At 34.5% G+C, this 15,275-nt stretch overlaps 1 protein-coding gene across 1 annotated transcript in view; it reads right to left on the bottom strand.

The window, feature by feature from the left end:
* LOC118182238 (adhesion molecule nephrin-like) overlaps nucleotides 1–15,275 on the bottom strand; it is a 324,602-nt gene that overhangs the window by 206,642 nt on the left and 102,685 nt on the right. The window contains exon 7 of the mRNA XM_035351562.1: nucleotides 7,360–7,647. Coding sequence (XP_035207453.1) covers nucleotides 7,360–7,647 — 288 coding nt within the window. The remainder of the gene's footprint in view (nucleotides 1–7,359; nucleotides 7,648–15,275) is intronic.

Raw genomic sequence — 15,275 nt, forward strand, 5'->3', positions numbered from 1 at the left:
TGTGTTAACAATATATGGTGAAATATATGTTAATAGTAATATGAGAAAGGTATTCATGATTGTGTTCACTAATGATAATGTTTGCTAAATGAATAATGGTAGTATTCAGTAGTAGTGAAATATGTATGTTTGCCTGTAAAATTAAGTGTTATTTATGTGTTGTATGGGTAAAGCTGTGAAAAGAAATACCAGAAGTTAATATGGGTCCTAAAAGGAGAAATAGGGTGTCAGAAGAATCTGATGAAATTATTAAGAACATGCAGGCTCAAATTAAGTTAAAGGAAATGGAGCTGCAGCTAGAAAAGTGTAAGTTAGAGGCAGATGCGGCTAAAGACCGATTAAAAGAGATGGAATTTCGGGAAAGACAATTAGAGAGAGAACACGAGATAAAAATTAAAGAATTAGAAATTCAGAGTAGAAAAATAGATAAAGGAGGAAATAAATCGGGTTCAGAGGATGAAGGGGTTTCAGATGCTGAGAGCAAGGGAAATGATTTCTTGAAACATTTAAAAATAATGAAAGGAGTTATGATTGACCCGCCATCTAAAGCTGAGGAATGGCCGTTCTTTTTCCATCATGCGGAAATGATGTTTAATCTCTATAAAATTCCTGAAGAACATAAGGGGAAAATTATTTTGCAGAGTTTAAAAACTAAAGTTAAAAGTTTGATTTCAACTCTGGGTGAAAGGGATTTGGATAATTATATTAAGATTAAAGATACAGTATTAAAAGAATTCCAGATTACCCCATTGCAACATAAAAAGAATTTAGAAAAATGTGTAAAAAAGATATGAGGAAACGTATACTCAGCACATAGCGAGGGTTGAGGCAGCACTTGATTTCTACTTAGAATCCAGAAAAGTTAAGACTTTTGATAAATTAAGAGAACTATTGATTGTCGATCAAGTAAAAGATCAATTAACCGCAAATGTTAAGGCGCATATACTGTTAAAAGAGGTAGAAAACTGGTTATCTCCGTCAGAGCTTGCAAATGATTTGGATAATTACGTTGCAGCAATGCCTAGAAATTACAATACGAGTACTCAGGAAGTAAATAAAGTGGGACCAAAACAGGAACCGATAAGACAAGGGGAAAAATTAGGACGACCAAATAAGAGTAAGGGGAATTTCAGTTCTGATTACAGGGTTGATAAGGAGAAGTACAAAGGGGTAAAAACTTTAAAACCTCAAGGAATGATGCAGGCAAATAAGAAAGTTCTAAAATGTTTTCAGTGTCAGGGTGAAGGACACATAAAGCGTTTTTGTCCAGCGATAAACCTGATAGCGAAACCCAAGAGAGGAAGCGAAAAAAAGGATAAGGATGAGGTGGAATCAAAGGGATTAAATAAAATATGCGTAGGGTTGAAGTTAGCTAACTATGCAGAAGAAATTCCGTTAACTAGGCCAAGTGGGGAATTACCTAGGATAGAACTACAGATAGGCAACGCTAGATTCAAAGGAGTGATTGATAGCGGAGCAGAAGTTACTGTAATCCGGAAATCGGTAGTTCCACAGAAATATTTGGAGTCTGGAGGGAAGATATGGTTACAACCCGCCGTGGGACCCCAGGTAGAAGCCCAATTAGTTACAGTACCTATCAGTATCTGGTCAGAAGAAGAGGAGGTACAGCCTTATGTAAACGTTCATGCAGCAGTAGTGCATAATTTGAACGAGGAAGCGCTGGTGACACCTCGAGATTTTAGACTTCTCAGGGAACAAGGAAATATTTATTGGGGAGAAGATAAGGAAGAAAAACTAGTATTGGGAGTTGGTCAGGTATCGAGTAACTTGGACGGAAAGGAATCGACAGAAAAAGCCAGTCACGAGGTAGAAGGTGAAGCGGAAATAGCTCGTACTACACCGTTGGTAAGGAGTAAAGATGAGGGGGAAGTAGAAGTGGGAGGCAGTGAGCAAATGTCAGCTGATAACCCACCCTTATCGCAAACTCAACGTTTTAGACAGGAGCAAGCGGAATGTATTTCGCTGAAAAGCGCGTTCATGGATGCACGTAATAACAAGAATGGGTATTGGTTGGAGTCAGGAATTTTGTACCATACGGGAAGTGTCAATGGGCAGCGATGTAGTCAGTTAGTTGTTCCTCAAAGCCGCAGGAAAGAAATTGTGAAGTTGGCTCACGAAAGCTTACAAGGGGGGCACTTCGCAGCAAAGAAGACGGTGGAAAGGATTAAAATGTCGTTTTGGTGGGAAGGATTGTCAAAGGAGGTGCGGAAGTGGTGCGAAGCTTGCAAGGAATGCCAGCTACGAAGGAAAGTTAAAGTGAAGGATAGGGCTCCAATTACAGCAGTAGGGAGGCCAGAACTTCCATTTCAAGTGGTTAATGCGGACGTTTTAGGGCCGATTGAGCAGAAATCTTCAAGAGGGCACCAGTATGTGTTATGTGTTGTTGATCAACATAGCAGATGGCCGGAGGCAATTCCACTAAAGGCGATAACATCGAAAGCTACATGTGACGCTTTCATTGATATTTTCATGCGAACAGGAGTTCCGAGAATGATAGCCATGGATAACGGAACCAACTTTAAGGCTAAGCTAACACAAGAATTTTTTAACTAGGTTAGGGGCCTCGCCAAAATTTTCTACGCCAGGGTATCCGCAGTCAAACGGGCTAGTGGAAAGATGGATAGGAACAATGAAGTCAATGTTGCATCACGCGATAAATACTCAAGGAAGAAACTGGGATAAGCAGTTACCATAATTGTTATGGGCTTATAGGGAGATACCGAATTCAACTACCGGAGTCTCACCATTTTTGCTGATGTATGGTCGGGTGCCAGTGGGGCCACTGGCGATACTTAAATCAAGTTGGGTAGATGAGACGGTATTACCACAAGGAGTTGGGGAATCAGTTACTGAATATTTAATTTCTCTTCGAAATAGGTTACAGGAGGCAGAGAAATTCGCTAAAGAAAATTCGGAAGCTAAACAGCAGAAATATGTTCATCATCATAATTTGAGGTCTAAGGAAAATGAATTCGAGATAGGAGATGAGGTAGTAGTACTGATACCAACGTCAACAAATAAACTTTGCTCTAAATGGACAGGACCTGGAGAAATAGTTGCGAAAAAGTCTCCACATTCATATTTGGTAAAATTGCCAGATGAATCTGTTAGACATTTGCATCAAAATAAGTTACGGAAATATTTACAGCATATAAATGCAGTAGGGATAATCTATGAGGCTGACACAGAATTTGGGGAGGTGCAGCACGCGCCTATTCAAAGAAACCCTAAAGTAGACAAACTTTTAGATAGGATCTGTGTTTCAGAGGAATGGAAACATTTAGATAGGTCACAAAGGGATCAGTTGAGCAGATTAATCAAATCTTTCCATGTAGTGTTTGACGGGGAGATTAAATGTGCGAAGGTAGGATCCCACAGTATCAGGTTAAAAACGGGAGTTGAAAGAAAGCAACCTCATGTTTATAAGGTACCTGAGGCGTTGAAGCCACAGGTGGAAAAGCAAATTGCTGATTTGTTAGAAAGAGGTTTAATTGAACCTTCCACAGCAGAGATTGCTTACCTTATTGTGTGTGTAGCGAAACGGGACGGAAGCGTACGTTTATGTTGGTATCATATATTTTTTTTTTTTTGTGTGTGTGTTTGTTTATTATTGTAACACTAGAAAGGATAATGTTCAATGCTAGTATGGCAAAAAGTATATAGATATTGTAATTTTCATTTATTATTTTTTTTGTATTATTGTGGTTACTCTAGAAAAGATTGTGTTATTAGGGTATATTAGTAAACGAATTATTCCTTAAAGAAGTGTCAGTGAGTTGATATTGTAATGTTTCGTTTGTATCGCTGTAGAAATTTGGACATGTGCAGTTTTTATGTTTATGTGTTTTAAGTGTTCTTTTTTGTGTTAGTGTTTATAACTGTAGCATGACCCTTTTTTTTTGCTCTCTGATTTTACTGTGATTCCTTGTGCTGTGTCCCGGAAAAGAGGGACTACCTGGTAAGTGCCAAAATAATATGGGTTTCAAATTTTTCGACTCAGTCGTAAATATTTACAAACCAGAGGGGAGGTGTGAAGTTCCTTTCCCTGATGAAAGAGGAAGAACGGAAGTGACTTACCCCGGAAAAACCGGTCGAGGCAGGCTGGTGGGGGGAAGAAAGACTGGACGGAGAGGGTACTGGGAGTTGGACCGGCGAGCATGCCGTGTGAGAACGTAGAGAAAAGAAATATGTTTTAATTTCTTTTGCGCGCCTTGTATATATATATTGTATATAGTTTATGTTACAGTGTACTCGTTGTGTAATAAATAGTGCAGTTTGTGTAATAAATTAGTGAAGAAAATGTCAAAGCGGACAACTGTTATTTTCCCACTATGGTAAGTTTACACCGAAGAACCCACCTCGTGTTTGAACGAGCGCGAGGCATGACACGTAGTATATTGGTCATTTCTCTTCAACAAATGAAATTTAGTACTTTTCCATTGGGCAAAATATTTAATCTGTTTGTTATTGATTAACAAACTAAGCTCGTAAAAGCAATACTTGCAATTCTGAAGAACATTGGTTTTTTACCTTTTAATCTGATTGATTTCAATCAAAATGTGTTTAATTCATGACGTTACTATTTGCAAGCATTAAATATTTTTATAAAATTACGTTATATATTTGTTCGCTTAACAAATGGACAGAAGATATATAATTTGTTTTATGATGTAAATTTATTTAGTTTTCTCTTTTGAAACTCTAAATTAATTTCTTGAGAGAAGAACATTTTATAATTAAGGAATTTTTGCCCATGGTCACCTCACGATCAATTTTTTCCTTTACTTAAAATTTATATATATATATATCTCATATTTGCTGTTTTGTTTGTGTTTCGAGTAGTTAGTAATTTTTTCATATTTAAAAATAGGTGTTACACCATTTTAGTAAGTTAAATGTTATTTGCTGAGACACTACTCAAAATATTTTGCTGTTATAACATTTTAAAAGTGTGTATTTCAAATAATTTTCATATCATTATTTACAAAGTTTACTGTCAGTTGTTATTAAATGAATTTAGTATTTGAAAATTGTTTGCTACCCAACGTTTTTATAGAAAAATGTGATTACAAATTTAAATTTTAATAAAATTATAAGAGTTTAATGAAATCAAGTATAAAGTAATCAGTTAGAGTAGACTGAAGGGTAACCCTTGTATTATCAAAGTTTTTGTTTCATTGATGGTAACCTAAGTAGTTACATGTTCCGTAAATATATTTTGACCCAGAATTGAGTGCTCCTTTGACTTTTCAGTGAAAATATATCGATGTGTACATAGACAAAGTCAAGGGAGTACGCAATGCCAAGTTTGTGCAATTCTCTGATGTTTTGAAGTGAAATTAGGTCGACGTGTACATGGATAAAAGGAGTGCGCAATCACTACTTTGCGCAATTCCGTGATGTTTTTTAAAGTGAAAATAGGTCAATGTGTACATGGATACCGAGTTTGTGCAATTCTTTGACTTGTTATTTTGTCTCTGTGTAGCGGCGATTTTTGGCGCTAAAATCGCCAATTTTCGCCGAGAGGTACAAGTAAATGTACTTTTACCGAGCAATATTTTTATTTTTTATTAATTACTATAATGTAATTTTATATGTATGTTTACTTGTTAACATCAATATATAAAGTCATTTAAAATATCAATTTTAATATAAAATTTTATTTCATACAATTTAGTTGTTAACATTCTTTCTTATATAACCGGAACGAACACTAGCGAATACATTTTTTTATTATTAAGACATTTTTTTGCAAATTAAGCTTATATTATTGCCTTTCACCCTCTTGAATTAATAGCTGATTTTACTAATAGTAATATAAAACTCACGTATTAATCTTATCTCTAAAATAAAAAGACTTTCTGATATTGCAATTAATTTTATATTTATTAATCAGTTTAAGGGGGAAAATGAAAGGCACTGCACCTTCGTGGGCTTAGAATATTTTTTTTTTTTACTTGAAATGCATGGTTACATGGGAAATATTGGAGCTGAGAGTGACGTCCGAAAGATAAGTAGGGATAAGCACAAGCCAAAGAGGTTTCGTAGGGAACAATTTGTAGATACTTCGAAAGAAACTATTCTATGCTGACCAATCGAATAACAGAATTTTCTTGAGAACTTGACGATCGTGTACTGCGTCAACACCTTCTTGAACATGGGCACCTGGAAGCCTGAATTTTGAACTTCGAATTTGTATTATTATCTGTTTCGCATTTTTTTAAACTTTTGTTTAAAATGTTTTTTGTTAATGAATTTTTGTCTAAAAAAACTAAACGATTTGTAAGACAGCAGTGGCAACACTGTACGGAATAAAAATATTTTATCTCCGGCGAGCGGCACTGCCTATCGGAAATTCTAAAGATATGCTGTGTTTGAATAATTTTAGCCCAAATGCTCTCGAAGCGTGTATGTAAATGAAAGATACGCTCCTTTGGTCGTATTATAAATTCTCAAAGGTTTCAGAATTTATTAATTATTTCCTATTTATTTATTTTCTATTTAACAGAGACATTCCTATCCAGAAAATGCACAGTTGCAGTTGCCCTTCACATTAGCCATCGAAAGAATAGGTTCCCTTGGAAGGACAAAAAACCGTTTTTTCTTATTTTTGTTAGATTTTTTCAAAAGTATCATGGGAAAAGGTGACGCAAAATAAAGAAGTGAACAAAAACGAGAAAAAACCTAATAGGCACTTCCTTTTTAGGTACTAATTCCAATTTTATAATCGGATCCCTCTTCATTTCCTAACAGGTCCAAAGCTCTTATAATTCGTTTTTAACGATACTGTTTCGAATCTTTTATAACTAATGATAGTGGTAGTTAGTTGTTTCAATGAAGATTCAGTCATGGCTAGTTGATATACTGCTTTGTTCCTGGCGTAGCTTTCTTGAAAACATTGGCCAAACATGCTTATCCAGTTTTCCACAATTACAACGCACATGGACGTATCCATAAGATTACAACAACTAAGAAAACGAAGCAATCAGTAACATGTCACCAGTTTAAAAGCAAGTGTAAGGAAAAATGAAGATTATGCTACCAGTGATTGCTAGATTAGAAATGGCTAAGTTACTCCAGTTCTCAGCAATGGACTTAGTACAGTTTTATTGCTATTGGTTAAAGTTTCGACTTAAATATAATTAGATAACACATTTCATTTTCACTTTTTCTGTTATAGAAGTGCATGCGTCAGTAACGTTCTGCAAGAAGAATATGTAATGGAATAATTTTTAAATGACACCACACCAAAAGGATTTATTCTAAGCATATTCATGTATTTATATATTTCGCAATAAACTACCATGATTCTACTTTTTTTTTTCAAAGAATCCATACCTGCAGGTATAATTCTCACGAAACACGGCTCTTTTTGTTCAGCCACTGAATTCCTCCCCCAGCATAGCAGTGATCCGTAATCTCCCATTGTTTTCGGTGTGTAGGTGATTACACTCAAAGGGCCATTGGATTTGAAGTTGTGCAGCTCTGTGCTCTCAATGGAATTGTTCAGAGTCCAGCGGAATGTGACATCAGATGGATCGGAATCTACTTCACAGCTTATGTTGACAGTTTCCTCTCTCGCAACTCCATACAAATCTCGTTGACCTGATTTGCAAGTAGGAGCATCTGAAACGAAGAAGTCAAATCTAATTACAACTGCGTGATTTATAAAGGGATAGTGCACTAATATCACAGCGCTTTCGAAGCATTTACATGTCAGTATGCATTGTTAACAATTCTGTGAATAGCATATATGTCATTTGCGTTTGTATAGTAAAATTAGAATTTATTAATAATTCATAATCATCGTCTTTAACCCCCCTTGAACTATGACAATATTTTATAGAATAAATGGATAAAGTTAATGACAGATAAATATTCATTTAAACTATGACTGAAGTAACGGAATGAGGACCAAATATCTTTTCATTTCCTTTCGGAAATTTGGAGTGGCACTAATAAACAATGTGCAACTGTACAACTAATTAATGTGCTTTTGTTAAGGTTTTTATATTGATTTAGCAATAGTACATTCTTTCTAGGGAAAAAGAAAGAAAACTATTTTCCTAAGAAACATAAAGTATTAAATAAATCTATAGAAATGCCAAAGAAAGAGGTTTATATTGAAATAAGACTATAAATACATATAAATTCCACATAACTATCTTTCTTATTAATTGAAGATGCTTTAAATACATACCAAAAATAGTAATTGTAAGCCCTATACTTTTGCAATAACAAGTTGAGCAAACATTGAAGACAAACTAAAGATCATATGTTCTACTACACCAGTAAATACCAGTATTCTAACGACGTGTTATGCATTTGAAACAATGTGTTGACATAAACATCAAGGAGATTTAATAACTTCATGTAATATAATATCTTCAAATAACAACTGATTTTATTTTCCACGAAATAATTTCAACGGAAACAGTCTTTGACCATATTAACTTTCCGTCTTCGAGATCGATCCACTGGAATGTTCAGCCTCTCTAAGCTTTTTTAGCATTTTTCTTAGGTTGAATAATTTATGGATAGTTTTCACATATATACTTTATGGATATTGTCCAAATACCTGCAATGAACAAATTGCTCTTAATATTAGAAACTGAGACTGACAAAGTATAAGATGTTACATTAAGCAACAATTGTCCAACAGATCAATAGCTATAAATAAATTAAAATTTAAAATGATACTTTAATTACTTTTAAATGTTAATTACTTAATTACTTTCAAATGGTAATATGCTGAGTATATTTATTATTTTCTAACAGCCATCCAATCGCAACATACATTTAACCAATAGCTAGGCATAACAGCCTTACACTGCACAGTAACCTTTTAGTTGCTGTACAATAAGTATAAATACCTTGCGAAATCAGATGTACAGTCTACAGTACTTAAATAGTACGAATTTCAAATACGTAAGATAGGAAAGCTCTTCATAAATTACAAACCTTCTTACGAGAGGAAGATACTAAATTAGCTATCTCTGCATAAATTTTTACAGATAGACCAACCGGTTAATAATTGCAAACACCTTCGTGTGAGATGGAGATCTTATATCTCAGTCCAATAATAATTAGTTGATTAAATTTAATGATTAACATTTCACTCACTTTCAACTAATTATAAACGCATAGAAAGATACTCAAAGATCCATGCTTTGGTATTACCAAAGAATCAAGTTCAAAGATATCGGCTGTAATTATCTATGCAGCAAATAGCTCGATTAATCCATTACTCGGCAAATTAGACTTCTGAAAAGCCATTTATAATTCATGCTTAAATATAATATTGAAAATATGTTTAAAATTTCAATTTTAAAACGTACGGTACCTGAATTATATGCAGCATATAAATTCTAAACTTGATTATTTTATTTAAACTTTAATAAGAATAATTATTTTATTTATAAAAGCTTCTTCATGAGAGTAATTGGCATGGCACTTTTTTTCCGGAGTCCGAGATCCCGTTTTTTCCATAATAAAAGGGAAAGGAGAATGTGTTGTCATACATTAAGAAGTTTGCAAAGTGAACTATTCCTGGCGCAAACTGGAAAACTTGCGCCAAGATAAATTTTTGAATTTCTCTGAAAATTTCACAACAAATTTTACAAAATTTAATATCTAGGCATAATTTGAGTGGTAGAATTGAAATATGGAAAAAAATTGGTATGTGATTTCAGAAAAAGTCTAATTTTTGTGTCAAAAATACCTATGTTAGAACAATGTTATATATAAATCTAATATATATTCTAAGTCGCGCTTTCGAGACATGTGAAACGCAATTTGAATTTTGTCAATTGGCCTAGTATAACGGGAGATATAGAACTGTCCTTTTTTTTTTCTCAGTGTACCTACCCACTTCATATAGCATTTGACTTTTCACCTCTTCAACACTGCGAAGACACACGGTTAATGCAGTATCCCAACAAATATAGAAAATAATTATGTCACATATATACAATCAGGCGAAAAAATAAAAACTTTCATCAACAGCAACAGAGCAAGAAATGCCAGATATTACTGGCGCATACAGGTTGTGATTGGAAACTTGCATAAGCAGAGCTTTTCTTCTAACGACTTCTTTACCCGAATATACATACGAGGCACTAGCTGTTTATAGTAAGCTCTTATATATCCTGTATCACGGTTGCCATTCGCAAAAGAATAATCCATTTCGAAGATTGTGGAAGATTTCGATTCGAGAATGCAATAGCCAGACTATTTTCCAAATATATTTATAAAATGTAAAAATTTTCTTTTTTAACATTTTATATATACGTATTCTGCACGATTTCGGAATTTTTTTAAAAATTATTTATTAAACCTGAGTTTTGATTTTTCCCCTTCCAAAATTGTATAAACTCAATGGTTGAAATTTCAGTGGAAATACTTATGTAGTTTCTAATTACATAAAACTAATTAGATGATTACTCAATTAGAGAGAAAATGTGACAAATTAGGCGTAATTACAAAAGTGTTTTGCAGCCGCCTCTAAGGGTAAGAAAGAGATTAAGCGACAGATATTTTTCTCAAAATGTATAATTTATAAATATTTACATTAAAATTTAGGATGATAAATTCCACTTAGTGCTGAAGAAATCCTCTGTTATACATAGCTCCTTGATATTTGACTTGCAGACTTGCATTTAAAAAGCAATTACCGAAATGATAAATGTATGTCTTAGTTGGTGGCTAACGAACTCAACATGTTATTTTTGATTAGACAAGAAAAAAAATCACTGTCCGTAGTTTTTCTTTAATGCTGCGGAAAATAAGAAAAGATATTTGTACTCTGTAGAGAGTCTTCTGAATGCGAAGAGTCTGTAATCTATAGAGACAACATAGAACTGAAGCTTGCTATGAGCACTGCTGATAAAGGTTGACAGCTACAAGAGCCATAGTTCATTATTGGATTTGAGGATGAGAAGAGCAATTTAATACTTCTCTATAAAAGTTTTGGCTAAACTCATGAAACATATCTAGTCTAACAGCTATATAGCTCAATGAACGTCACTTCTGAAGATCAATGTTAAAACAATTTTGCCATTATTTTTGTTCTTTAACCGAGAGATATGTCTTTCGTGTGAATTGCTAGTGATTTGGAAGCAAATTATGCCTTCTTAGAACAGAAAGAGATGCGTGTTATGTACAGTTTTAGCGTGTTTGAAGAAACTAAGTAACAGTAACTTAGTATATGGAACATTTTATTTATATAGTATAACAAACCTACTATATAATCATTAATAAAATAAACGTTGTAATACATTTTTCTGTGAGAAGGCATGAACATTGTATTATTTTCGATGTTTCAATAGATTCAGCTTTTTAGAAATAAAACTTTTATTTCATTCTTGTTGTAAATTGATTATTGGAATATTTCTGTAGTATTTATTATCTGTTTGACATTAGATTTCAAGAAATGTACCTGAAAATAAAATCTCATAATTTCTGTTATTTCGTTTCATTTTAGATTTAATTAATTAACTCATACATTTTCCTCATTTTTCATTATCTATCTTCATAATTTATAATAAAACTGATTAATTTATTGTTTATGGCAATTAAAACTGCACGTTTTGGATTTTCTATTTAAATTGCATAGTTTAAAGAAAAAATAAATAAAATATATATTTTATGTATTTTAACATTACCATATACACTGAAGAGTCAAAACATTATTAATATCTGCTCAATAACACGCTGCGCGACCTTTGGCCTACAAAACTCATACAACTCGCTTTAGCATGGATGCCACAAGTGCTTGGTAGATGACTGGCGACAGGTTGTTTCAAATGTCTATGCAGCGGTCATGCAAATTTGACATATTCCGAGATGGTGGCGTTCGAGCTCTGCGCTACCGCTACATGACATCGCAAATGTGCTCTTTCAGGTTAAGATTCGGCTAATCAGGTGACGCAGTTTAGTTTAGATAGTCCCCAGTTTTCATGGTCTGGTGTATCACAACTGAGGGTTTCAGAGCCGCATATGAGACTGTCCACCAAACCATAATATAGCCACCACCAACCTGCGTATGACGTGCTGTACAGAGGGGGGAGCAAATGTTCGCATGGAACACGTCTTATCATGACATGATTATAGACCCTAACACGACTACCAGCGTACCTATCAGCGTACCCTGGCACGACTAGCAATGAGAAATCGTAATTCATCCGACAAGTCAACTGTCTTCCACTTATCCATGATCCAGACTCGATGTTCCCGAGCCCACTACGCGCGTAGGCCCACTGCATTAATCCAAACTTAATTACCAGTGTTCAATGATGAGTTCAGTTAAGCATTTTGTAATTTTTGATCAGTTTAAAATTAAATTATATAATAAATTATTAGTAATAATTAAAAATAACATTTACAATATTCGTGTGTAAGAATTTTATCACATCATAGATTCTCAATATGTTAGCAACTAGTTAATTAGATATTTAATTCAAGTGAGACTTTACATGTCATTATAATTATATTACTATTTTTGCTTTCGTTTAACCACAGTGAGTTCAAGTTCGGATTGGGTAATGATTTTAGAACTAGAACCAGATCATTCTATGGCCAGGACATAACCTTAATCGAGGTATTCCGACATGGTGACGTTTGAGCTCAGAGCTGCAGCGCCATCCCAAATGTGCCCTATCTATGGTTAAAATCCGGCGAATTAGGTGACGAAGACATTCAATGGAATTCATACTTATGCTACTCCAACTACAACATAATTCGAGCCGTGTGATATGGGGCGTTGTCCTGCTGGAAGATTCCATTTCGAGTTGGGAAGATCGATGCCATGCAAGGGTGCAGCTGGTCCGCAGCTATCTAAAGTAAACTTCTTATGTTATCATATGGTAACAACAGTTAAGCTTAAGTTATCATATTAATTACTAGAGTGATACGCATATATGAATCAACTACTTATGCGCTAGACACAATTAATGATTTGGAATTAAACATGACTAAAATAATTACTGAACGTGTTTGATGCTATTTCATTTCATGAATTTTGGCCAATACTTACTGCAGCCAAAGCTTTGAACTGGAATAACTCAGTTTGAGATTTGAATTCCAAAATTCCTCAATGCGCATATCTTTCATGTGGAGTGAAATAAAAATTGCATTTTCTTTTTTTTCCCTGCACTGAATTGTGGCCTGGTTTAAAGTTTTACTCGTATTACTTTTAGTATTTCCAATTTGTCGTCGATACGATATTTCTGTATTTTTCTGATAATAGATTATAGCTCGACTTTTGTTTACCGGGCAAGGATTTCGCTAACAAGACCAAATATCGCGAAACTGCATGAGAAACTGCGTATTATCTCGATTTTAATACCAAAATGGCCTGGTACTTTATGGCTGTATTTTGTGCTTTCAATATGTTGCCTTAATTTCTTGGGCGCTATTATATTTCAAGATGCACGAGTATGTACTTCCTTTAAGACGGCAGTAAAAAGTATTCTAGATAGTGTAATATATATGAACTTGCTGGTGATAGATTTAAGAGCTAGTATTTTCAGTTTTATACCTGTTTGCTGACGACCTTTCAAGTTTCTACCTTTCCTGGTTGTCTTTGCAGGTTTTTTTTCTCTATTTATTGATTATTTATTTTTCGAACTTCACTTACATTTCTCAAAAACTCCTGTTACGTCCTTATTTTGTGTTATTTTGCATTAACTGAGTTCATGTTTGCGTATAATTTTTAACAGTTACATTAAAAATTTTTCAAAGTACTGTCTTTCTCAAGTCAGCCCCTGTTAGAATTGGGCAGCTAATATACTATTTAATGTCTTTTTGTTTTCCTAAATAATTTTAACTGTTCAATTAAAACAGTTTTAATTTTAATTAAATCTTTTATTCGTTAGATTAGAAGTAACTTACAGATTTCTTGAAGCACCCAATTTATGATGGAGATGCCACAACAGAAATGGGAAACGACTTTGTTATGACTTTTATAGTACTTTGATTTTCTGGATTTGTAAGGATCTTAAGTTTTACTAACGTTTATTTTATTTTAAATCTTTACTATCACTTCTTATTTTCTACTTCCGGCCAGAATTATAAGCGTGAAGGAGTTTATGCAAAGTTGTCTGGCGAACGCCAAGTATTTAAGTGTGGCCTTTTTGCCAAGCAGAAGAGAGGAAGCCGTGAGTTCGAAGCAGGCCGCTTACCTTAGAAGTTACGCAGTTGCTACTTTGCCTTCCAGGCCAGAGGTTTTAATCCTCTTGATAAATTAAACGTATTGTAGTGTTCACAGTCTCTGTGCTACATACGCTTTCTGTTATTATAAGGCCAATCTTATTCTAAAGTTAAATTAGAGTTTAGTTTTATTTTGATATCTTTTAAGTTAGACCCCGAGTGGAGGGTCATTGTATTCCGAAGTACGGAAGTCATTGTATATAAAGAAAAAATAAAGGGTTTTGTATACCCTTCGTCTGTATCCTGTCTACTTACTACAATTAGTGAACATAGCTTTAGTAAGCTCTCTGTTCTAGTCAGGTCATTGTATGTTTCCGAAGAAGGTTAGAAGAAACATTGAACCTGATAGTGGCGCCCGACGAAGAATAACCATGGCCGAGTTTCAAGAAGAACCTGTGCTGCCTGCAGAAACAGCTCAGAATCCAGAAATGCCAGCTGCCGCCCTGGAAGGATTTGGGTATATTGTCCAGACCATGCGCGCTTCGATGAAACCAGAAGCAACGTTTAATGGAAACTCACAGGTAACCAGTTTTTTGGAAAAATTGGATGACCACTTCATGCTCTACCCCGTGCACGAGTTTCAAAAAGTTACCTTAGCTACCAGCGCTTTGAGGGGCCAAGCGCTTAACTGGTTCAAATGTATCGGCAGAAGTCTCTTGGGTCAAGCAGGAAGTCCCACCTATACCTACGAAAATTTCAAGACTGCCCTACTAAAAGCCTTCCCTGTTGTAAGGGATCGTGCGAAATTAGAAACAGAACTTTTCAGTATATATCAACAAAGAATCGAAAACCTCTCGAGCTTTATTTTAAGAAAAATTCACGTTTTCAAGCTCTTGTATGGAAACCGTCCGGATCCTGAAATAATTCAAGTGATTTTGCCGAGGTTACTACCCCAAGTGCAAGACTTTATTGAATTGAGAAATCCGACTACACTGGAAAAATTATTTGAGCTAGCAATCCAGTTTGAAAGTAGAAGAACGGCGGCCGTCGAAAGAAGACGCCAATATCAACAGCGAAACCAATTTGGTACGCCAAGACTACAGCAA

This window comes from Stegodyphus dumicola, chromosome 4 (genome assembly GCF_044657685.1).
Source record: "Stegodyphus dumicola isolate Sdum_Otavi_A_Nest chromosome 4, ASM4465768v1".
NCBI classification, from domain to species: Eukaryota; Metazoa; Arthropoda; class Arachnida; order Araneae; family Eresidae; genus Stegodyphus; species Stegodyphus dumicola.